This window comes from Engraulis encrasicolus, chromosome 4 (assembly GCF_034702125.1).
Source record: "Engraulis encrasicolus isolate BLACKSEA-1 chromosome 4, IST_EnEncr_1.0, whole genome shotgun sequence".
NCBI lineage: Eukaryota > Metazoa > Chordata > Actinopteri > Clupeiformes > Engraulidae > Engraulis > Engraulis encrasicolus.
Genome location: NC_085860.1, coordinates 6848629 through 6858628, shown reverse-complemented (window position 1 = coordinate 6858628; position 10000 = coordinate 6848629). Strand labels below are relative to the sequence as shown.

The following is a 10000-nucleotide window of genomic DNA, read 5'->3' as shown; positions in this document are numbered from 1 at the left end:
GGGATGTCTGGAGTGCATAGCTTTCTTGACTTCATGCCATATAATCTCAATTGTTTTTTGTCAGGGCTTTGACTGGGCTATTCCAGAATGTGTATTTCATTATTATGAAGCCATTCTAAAGTCGATTTGCTTCTAAAGTATGGGTTGTTGTCACATTTCAGCACCCATCCTCTTGTGTGCTTCAACTGTGTGACAGACTACCTCACTTTTTTTCTGTAAAATATCTCAATAAACTTCTGAGTTCATTGTTCCACTGATAATAGCAAACTGAAAAGGGCCTGAGGCAGCAAGGTAGCTGCATATAATGATGCTCCCGCCACCATACTCAAAGGTGGAGATGATGTTTTGGTGAAGGTGTGGTTCTCCAGTTCTCCTCCAAACATGACATTGTGTGTTCCCCTGAACAATTCAACTTTGGTTTCAATGTTGATCTACAGAATATTTTGCAGTAATTCTCTGAAGCATAAAAATGCTTTTTCGCAAACCTCAAAGGTGCAGCAATATTTTTTTGGCCAGAAACCCCATTAATTTTATATTGGCAAGATGAATCCCATTTTTAGCTATTCTTGGTTACATCTCCTCTTCTGAGTATGGTGGCAGGAGCATCATTATATGCGGCTACCTTGCTGCCTCAGGCCCTTGACAGTTTGCTATTATCAGCGGAACAATGAACTCAAGTTTATTGTGATATTTTACAGAAAAATGTGAGGAAGTCTGTCACACAGTTGAAGCACACAAGAGTATGGGTCCTGAAATGTGACAACAACCCATACTTTAGAAGCAAATCGACTTTAGAATGGCTTCATAATAATGAAATACACATTCTGAAATAGCCCAGTCAAAGCCCTGACAAAAAACAATTGAGATTATATGACATGAAGTCAAGAAAGCTATACACTCCAGACATCCCACAAACCTTGCTGACGAGAGGCAGTTCTCTAAAGAAGAGGGAGACATGATACAAACAGATTGTTTTGTTAATCTGATCTGCAACTACAGGACAAGTCTGGTTGATGATATTGCAACTAACTGAGGGTTAAAACCTACTTAATGCAAGGGTGTACTTACTTATGCCCTGCTCTCCTGTGAATGTTATGGCCTTATGACCAATAAAAATATGATAACATGTAAATGTTTGGGTGGAATTAATTAAAGCAGACTCTGATTGTTCCTTCTTGAGATTTCCGGGAAGATCAGACCATGTTTTATGATCAATTCTGACAGAAATGTAAGAAATTTCAAAGGGTGTACAAACTTTTTCCTGGAACTGTAGATAGGGATGGGTGGGGGGTGTTTCTGTGTGTGCGTGCGTGCGTGCGTGCGTGCGTGCGTGTATGTGACTGTGACTGTGTGTGTGTGTGTGTGTGTGTGTGTGTGTGTGTGTGTGTGTGTGTGTGTGTGTGTGTGTGTGTGTGTGTGTGTGTGTGTGTGTGTGTGTGTGTGTGTGTGTGTGTGTGTGTGTGTGTGTGTGTGTGTGTGTGTGTTGTGCCTTTGCCGAAGTAAATAGGAGGAGATGGGACCATTGCCAGAAGTCCTCGGAGGCCACTTGCGCTATTTCCTGAAGGAACACTAAATTACCCTGACCTCCTGCTTTGAGCACTGCAAGGACCTCCTCACTTAAAGCCCATTTTACTCTCTCTCTCTCTCTCTCTCTCTCTCTCCCTCGCTCGCTTGCACGCACGCACGCACGTACGCTCGCACGCACGCACGCACACGCACACGCACACGCACACAGACACACACGCAGCTGTGTTACACACTACAGTACACAAGGATTTGGGATTGGTCCTCCATCTCCGTCCAGACAGCTAGTACTGAGGTGCAAGGAAAACAAGCCCACTGCTGTCCAAAACTATTCATCCATACATTCATATACTCCACACGGCCTGATTCATCAAGTAGGAGATACTGCTACTGATACTGTACTGGGGTGCATTTCTGGAAAGCGTAGTTGTTAGCAGTTAGCAACTTCGGTAGTTGCCAATGGGAAATTGCGTTTCAACCAGCAAAGTAGCTAACAAAGTTAGCAGCTACGTTTTCCAGAAATGCACTCCTGAGCTGTTGGTCACTTTGGGTGAGAGGAGTCCACAGCAAGTTGAATGATTGAAGGGAATATATTTGTGTGTGCGTGTGTGTGTGTGTGTGTGTGTGTGTGTGTGTGTGTGTGTGTGTGTGTGTGTGTGTGTATGTGTGTGTGTGTGCGTGTGTTCATGCGTGTCGGTGTCTGTGTCTGTGTATCTCTCCAACATAAAATAGACTCGGATTTTGTAGGCGAGTGATTTGTGATTTCGAGAAACTAACTTCTCACTTGCTTTCACCCCTTTATAATCCATTACTATGTTGACAGGATATTCCCCCTTGAATGCACAAGTTCTTTCAACCAATACAAATGCAATCTCGTGATCGCATTGTTCTTAGATTAGCAAATTGGCTGCGTAAAGCAGTAAGATTGATCCTGCTTTTCCTCAGATGTTTCACTTTTTAAATGGTAGCGTAAGCAAGACTGTTATCGGCCGGGCTTGGGAGAAATAATTGGTTGCAAAATCAGCGTAAAGCAGTCCTATTCAACATCTTAGAGGTTAATAAATTATCCTCAAAGGGTGCGGATGGTTTAAATGAGTCATTTCAGGGCAAATGCGGGTGATATATCGATGATAACACTCTTTCAGCCACCCCAGTGATCTGTAAGGGGATGATACGCTTGGACTGCGCCAGTCTAGGGCAAGCTGATGAAGGATCAGGCGTGCGTGTTTGGTGGTAGGGCAGCTAGTCGCTGGCTATTATACCTGCAATTTCACTGTTTACTGTAATGTGCATTGTGTCAGCAAGAAAACGGTGATTGGGACATCTGATTGATTTTTCTCTTGTATTTTTCTGTTTTAAATAGAATACAGAAACATTATGTTGATGATAGACTTGACTAACGCTGACGCGATGGTGTTTGTGTGTGTGTGTGTGTGTGTGTGTGTGTGTGTGTGTGTGTGTGTGTGTGTGTGTGTGTGTGTGTGTGTGTGTGTGTGTGTGTGTGTGTGTGTGTGTGTGTGTGTGTGTGTGTGTGTGTGTGTGTGTGTGTGTGTGTGTGTGCTCGTGTATGCATGCGTAAAACCGTTGCTTACCGGCGGTCTGGGGCCTTGTGCCAAGAAGGGATTCACCCTCGCGGGCGCTGCCAACGCAGCCACTGCAGCCTCCACCTCAGCCACCGCCGCCACCAAACCCCCCGGTCCTCCTCCAACTGCAACTCCCAAACGCCCAGGAGCATTCACCCCAGCGGCACCACCATCAACGCCCCCTGCTCCTGCCCCTGCCGCTGCCGCTTGGCCTTCATGAGGTCCAGCCAACGCTCCATGTCCACCAAGTCCAGCCAACACTGGCCCCAGAGCTCCAGCTCCAGCATCATCTCCTCCTCCCAGCAGCTCCTCCACTGGTCCTGATGCTGCTGCTGCAGCTGCTGCTGCTGGTGGTGCTGGAGCCGACGGAGAGATCTTCTCCAGCTCTCCCAGCTGCTGCGTGATGCTGTCCACCTCCTCCTGCAGCCGCTCGGTGTTGACGTTGATCTCGGCGATCATCTCGCCGGCCTGGGCCGTCAGGAAGGCCTCCTTCAGGTCCACCAGGTGCAGCGTGCGCCGCTCCTCCAGACGCACCAGCCGGTGCAGCTCGTCAAACTGCTGGTTCACGTAGCGCTCCAGCTCGTCCTTGTCCATCTAGAGGGAGGGAGAACGTTTACATATGAACAAATTTATATATGAATAAAAACATGACAAAAAAACTAACATATTGAGCAAAACAGTGAAAGAACAATTGGTCAAAAACAGCCAGTGCAGCTCGTCAAACTACTGGTTCACTTAGCATTCTGGCTCATCTTAGTCCATTTCAAGGGGCAGAGGGTAGGGAGGGATAGATGGGAGAAAATGGAAGTATGACTGTTAAAAAATGTGAGAAAAGAACAACTTAAGCAAAAACAGTCAAAAACAATTGGTGAAAAACAGCTGGTGCAGCTCATCAAACTGCTGGTACATGAAGTGCTCCAGCTTGTTCTTGTCCAAAGATAAAGGAAATATGGATGTGAAAAATGTGACAAAGGAACTAATTATATAGCAGAAATGTGAAAGCACAAAAACAGAGATTCACATCATACCCCTACCCATCCTTCTCCATCTGAGAGAGTGAGAGATTAAATGGACATGAATGTAAAAAAATGAAAGGAAAGAACCTATAAACCAGAAAAGTAAAAGATAGGGATTCATATAGAACTCATCGACATTAGGGCTGGGCAATATGACACTATATATCGTTATTGCGATAGAAAAGTGTATATCGTGCCCTTTCTCCTCTATCGTTTATATCGTGATAAATTCATTTTATGAATCTTATACAATTTAATATAATTGAATTACATTTCATGTTGTCACTATACACGCTCTAAGTTCATATAACTAAAAATAACAATAAAAAGATTCATTTTAAAGAAAAGTGGTTTTGCGACACAAGAAAATGAAGAGAATAACTGAAAACATACATAATTGTGCTATATCGTGGATATATCGTTATCGTGATATAAATTAATCCATATCGTGATATAGGTTTTTTTCCATATCGCCAAGCCCTAATCGACGTCCATCAATATTAAGTCCTTTGTTGACACTTTAATACTAAATAAACGGTTTCACCTGGTGAATTTTTCTATCATGTCCATGTGAGAGAGAGATGGACGGACCGTTGGAAAGAGGGAGAGAGGCAGGGATGGATAGAGAGAAGGAGGGAAAGGGAGGGGAGGTGAGAAAATAGAAAGAAGGATGGGGTGAGGGAGAGGGGAGAGAATAGCAGCGGGATGGAGAGAAGAAAATGGAAATATGGATGAAACATTAAAAGAGAAAGAACTATTGATCAGATGTAATAAGCCCAAGGTGTGTGTGTGTGTGTGTGTGTGTGTGTGTGTGTGTGTGTGTGTGTGTGTGTGTGTGTGTGTGTGTGTGTGTGTGTGTGTGTGTGTGTGTGTGTGTGTGTGTGTGTGTGTGTGTGTGTGTGTGTGTGTGTGTGTGTGTGTGTGTTTATATGTGTGAGTGTGTGTGTGTGTGTATGTGTGTGAGTGTGTGTGTGTGTGTATGTGTGTGTGTGTGTGTGTGTAAGCCTATATGGTCCCTGAAATGAGATTGGAAGATGGTATACAGAAAACTGAGAATCCTGAATCTCTCAGAAGGGGGAAGAGATTGAGAGATTCAGAAGGCACATACAATAAAACAAGTTGTGAGATAGGAGAGAGAGAGAGAGAGAGAGAGAGAGAGAGAGAGAGAGAGAGAGAGAGAGAGAGAGAGAGAGAGAGAGAGAAGAAGAGAGAGAGAGAGAGAGAGAGAGAGAGAGAGAGAGAAATATGTAATCAAAATATGTAATCAAAAATTTCACAGTCGGAATAGAAAAGCACAGGAGAGCAATGCACAGCAGAGCAGGAGGAGGCTTCAAGGGATCCACATTACAGAGAGAGGGCAGAGCAGACGACGAGAGGAGGAGGAGGAGGAGGAAGAGGGAGGGAATATGGCTCCATATGCATGGGGGAGCGAGGGCAAAGCCAAAGAAAGGAGGAGAGATGAAGGGGAGGAAAGAAGAGGTAGTGAGAGTGAGAGAGCGAAAGAGAAGGGGGGGAGAGCGCAAAATATAGAGAGATGGAGAAAGACGAGATGTTGAAAACACGTACAATGAAGAAATAGAGATGCAGAGAGACACGAGAGAGAGAGAGAGAGAGAGAGAGAGAGAGAGAGAGAGACAGAGAGAGACAGAGAGAGAGAGAGGAATGGAAAGAGACACAAAAGAAAGGGAGACAGAAAAAGAAAAGAAGAAAAAGAATAGTGGAGTAATGTGAAGAGAAAGCAACAGAGCAAGGGTAAGAGAAACAGAAAAAAAAGAAAAAATAAGCAAGAGTGAGGGGTTAAAAGAGGGAGTACAGAAGGTGTGTGTGTGTGTGTGTGTGTGTGTGTGTGTGTGTGTGTGTGTGTGTGTGTGTGTGTGTGTGTGTGTGTGTGTGTGTGTGTGTGTGTTCGAGAACGAGAGCGCGAGACATCAAGAGAAAGTGAATTAAGCAAAGGCAAGGAATGAGCAGCGAGAGGAGCGCCAGTTAAAGAGGGAGCAAGATCTAGGCGGCGGAGAGCTGTCACATTTATCTCTGTGCTGCTAGTGCTGCCGCTGCTGCTGCTGCTGCCTCTGACACTGGTGCCTAATTGGATTCTTTCCCTCCTATCGGCTAGACATAATGAAGACCCTCTCGAGACCCCATCCTATAGAATATTCCAACGCAACGCAACTCCATGTATAGTACATAGCTCTACCCTGCACTAGCAGAGCCGTGCCGTCACCATCTAGTCAGCCCACGCCCTCCTACTAGAGACGCAACACCTTCAGCGTTACTTCTAGTCAGGCCAGGAGCAGTACAAACATCGTTTCTGAACTTCGGAAAAAAAACGTGAACTCCTCCCACTGTGTCGGGAAGCAAACAATCATGCCGTTTGGGAAATGTTCATTGTTATGCTCTTGGTCAGACCAAGTCTTGAAGAGATTTAAAAGGCGATGATAATCAGGCTAGCCACCACCGCAACCGCCACTGCTTTTGCTACTGCCACTATCACAACAGATCTTGTGCCATCTGTTTGAATTCTTTCCACCTTATCAGGCAGGCATAACGACGAGCCTCTCAAGACCCCATCCTATAGGGCCGCTGATGCCATGCGCAGTACAGGCAGTCACACTACAGTAGCACCAGAGATTCTTTAAGTATATAGAGATATGCCATTGTAATAGGTTGCTATGGGCACCTAACATGAACAGGTTCCGGTCTGCTTAAAGGGGCGTGTCATAATGCTCCTAGCATTGAATAGAACAGTCCTTAGGTCTGCATAGGTCTGCCTAAAGGGGGATACCCCCCCCCCCTCCCTCTTGCAATAATAGAACCCGGAAACAATGGGCCAATGGAACCTCTCTCTCTCTACTCTCTCTGGTAGCACAGGCACCACTGCTGCCACTGTCCGGGCTCTCGGGCCATCTGTTTGGATTCTTTCCGTCCATCAGCCATGCATAATGAAGACTCTCATGAGACACTATTCTCCGCCGCCGATAATGACGCCTCTGCTACCACAACACTAACTATGTAATGTACACCCCATGCACAGCCCATTGCAGTCAGGGGTAGTCCTGGGGGCGGGCCAACTGGGCTAAAAATCGACATCCCGAAAACTAGCGCTATTAACATGCTATTTTCTGTGCTATTACCACATTATTGCACACTATTGCATGCTATAGCATGTTATTCATTTTTTTATTCAGCAGTTATAAGCATTTTTCGCTGATTTCGCATCTTTTCTTGTAGGGGGCGGGGCCGGGGTTGGGAGTCAGGGCGCCGGTCGTCGTAGGATCACCACTGACTGCACTACACTATCGCTCACAGCCGCCACTGCTACTGCCACCATTACAGCTCTCTGTGCCATCTGTTTGAAATCCACGTTTGGATCACTTCCCTCCTATCAGCCAGGCATCGTGAAGGCAGAACACATCCTATGCATAAAGCCTCCGCTCTCTTTGCAACACACTCACATCGTAAAGTCTGAAATACAAGACTACTGTATTTCTGCTGCCAATGCAGCAATCGACAAAGGTCTTCTTGGCTGTTTGGAGGCATATTGAAGACACTCCCATGACTTCATTCTAAGGCCTCTGTAGGAGCCAAAATGTATGGCTTCTTTTTGAGTGGGACTTATTGTTTCTTCACTGGGCAGAACATGTTATTTAGCAATTTGTCAGGTATATAAGTAGGCAGAAGCTGTATGTTAGGTGTCCTACCAGGAAGTGCAAAGGGTTTTGACCGCTATGCGGTAAGGCGCTACGCCAATCCCTGGCTTGTGACTACTGCGCCTAACCTGCTGTATTGGAGTCATATGGAATAAATGGAGAAGACCGTTTACAGCCTTGCTTTAGATCACAGTAAGTCAGTCCGAGTAGCACAGCAAAATTTTAAGTAACATCTAGCGGGTCAGCCAAGCCACCACCATCCATGTCAGTGACACCTCAGTAGTTCCGTATTAGAACAGAACTCCTATAATAGTCACTGACAGCTTTGGCCGGACATGGACAAAGTTATGTGAAAGGGCCCCCCCTACCCAATACATACAATGTAAAGAGGACCCAAACCTTGCCCCACCCATCTCTCTCCCTGTGCCCGGGACAACTGATTAGTTTGATCCGCCATGTACAGGCCTTTATGTTATTACAGCCACCATTGCTACTGCCACCACCACCACCACTGCAGCCACAGACACAGCCACAGACACAGCTCGCGTGCCATCTGTTTGGCTTTCAGGGGCCGTTGCGCTCGCCGCTAACAGAATTTCTGCTGCTTTAATCCATTCCCTCCGGCAGAGGCTCTTTAGCTATGACTCATTTGACTATGCTGCCTCGGCAAGCAGCCACCGACTGTGACAAGTCCCCGGCTTAGAGTGTTAGGGTGTGCGTGTGTGTGTGATAGAGTGTACAATGTATTGCCACACATGCGCGCGCGCACACACACACGCACACACACACACACACACAAGGATGGCTTACAAACGTTATAACACAGTCAGACAGCTACACTCTCCACCCATCATCAGTCCCACCAGTCCCACCACCATCACCACCCACTCACCCCACCCGTATATTACATTGCCCATCATTGTCCTCTGTTAAAAGGGGACGGTCCACTGGCCATGTGAATTTGACTTTTTTAATGGTAAGGAAATCAATTACCACTATAGATTGGAAACTGCCTATGCTGTAGCATTTCAAAGTCAGCTATGGAGTGACTGTGTAAGCATTTTCCCACCTCAAAGATTGCCCTTCACTTAAATGATCAACTAGATTTTAACTTTATGAGAGACGCAAATGTCATCTTCCATTACAAAGCAAATCACTATATTGTTCTCCGTGGTGCAGTTCATAACACCGATCGATGGGACAAGGGTGACAAGGGAACAACTGAAAGGCAATCCATTGCTGAGCCGGCGTGACTCGAATTTGTCTGTATTTCAACACTTCTTGCGGCCTTGCTAAATCGGGCCAATCATTCAACTCACCCATCATATCATTCAACCACATATATTTTTCATGGCTCATGAACTCTGACGCTGACAACATTAGGTGGGCATGATGAGGAAGAGGATGACAGTGATGACGATGAGTGATGTACCGCGGTCACGACCTTATTATCGTCATCACCCCCACCCCCACATTTGAATCGAAGCATATCATCATAAAACCTAAAGTACTACCAATGTGCAGAACAAGGAATCAGGCATGTAAGAAGACATTACCAGGGGGACCTTACTGTAATGAATGGTAGTGCAGTAGAGTAGCGCGCCGCACATTTGGGCACATTTAGGCTTTGAACCAAATAAAAGAGGTATGCCAGCGCATTGAGATTTGGAGCTATAACTATTCGCAGGCTGTCCCAATGGTAGCGGTCCTTGGTAACACAAATGCGAATTCATGCCCCATCAAAGTTTGTGGTCCTTGGAATAAGAACGAGTATGTCTGAAGAATGGCCTGCTACCTAAAGGGCCAGACGACAGATGGGTCTGAGCGTCTGCAAAGGGTAAGAAATACCGGAGAGAGGGGGGGGGAGAGAGAGAGAGAGAGAGAGAGAGAGAGAGAGAGAGAGACCGTGCTAATGTCTTGCTTGTTTTTACTGCTGTAATAAAAAGTGCTAACTGCGACAACCCTAGGTAACACATACACAAGCCGTGTGTCTATGTACTTTCATTGAATAAAAAACACGTCTCAATATGGGAGACCAAGACTTTCAAATAAAGGTGCACACTCTGTCTACAGAGTACCAACCTGGGTAGCCGACCCTCATCCTCGTTAACACACACACCCACACGCACACACACAGACACTCGTGCGTACTCGTGAGTCTCCTCTCAGACTGACCTCGGCACGGGCCCCGTCTGACAGAGAGAAAGTGTGTGTGTTTGTAAAGAGGGAC

General features: G+C 46.0%; 1 protein-coding gene across 1 annotated transcript in view; it reads right to left on the bottom strand.

Annotated features, from left to right (window-relative positions):
• trim44 (tripartite motif containing 44) overlaps window positions 1–10000 on the bottom strand; it is a 98669-nt gene that overhangs the window by 69823 nt on the left and 18846 nt on the right. Inside the window, exon 5 of the mRNA XM_063195981.1 lies at window positions 3117–3701. Coding sequence (XP_063052051.1) covers window positions 3117–3701 — 585 coding nt within the window. The remainder of the gene's footprint in view (window positions 1–3116; window positions 3702–10000) is intronic.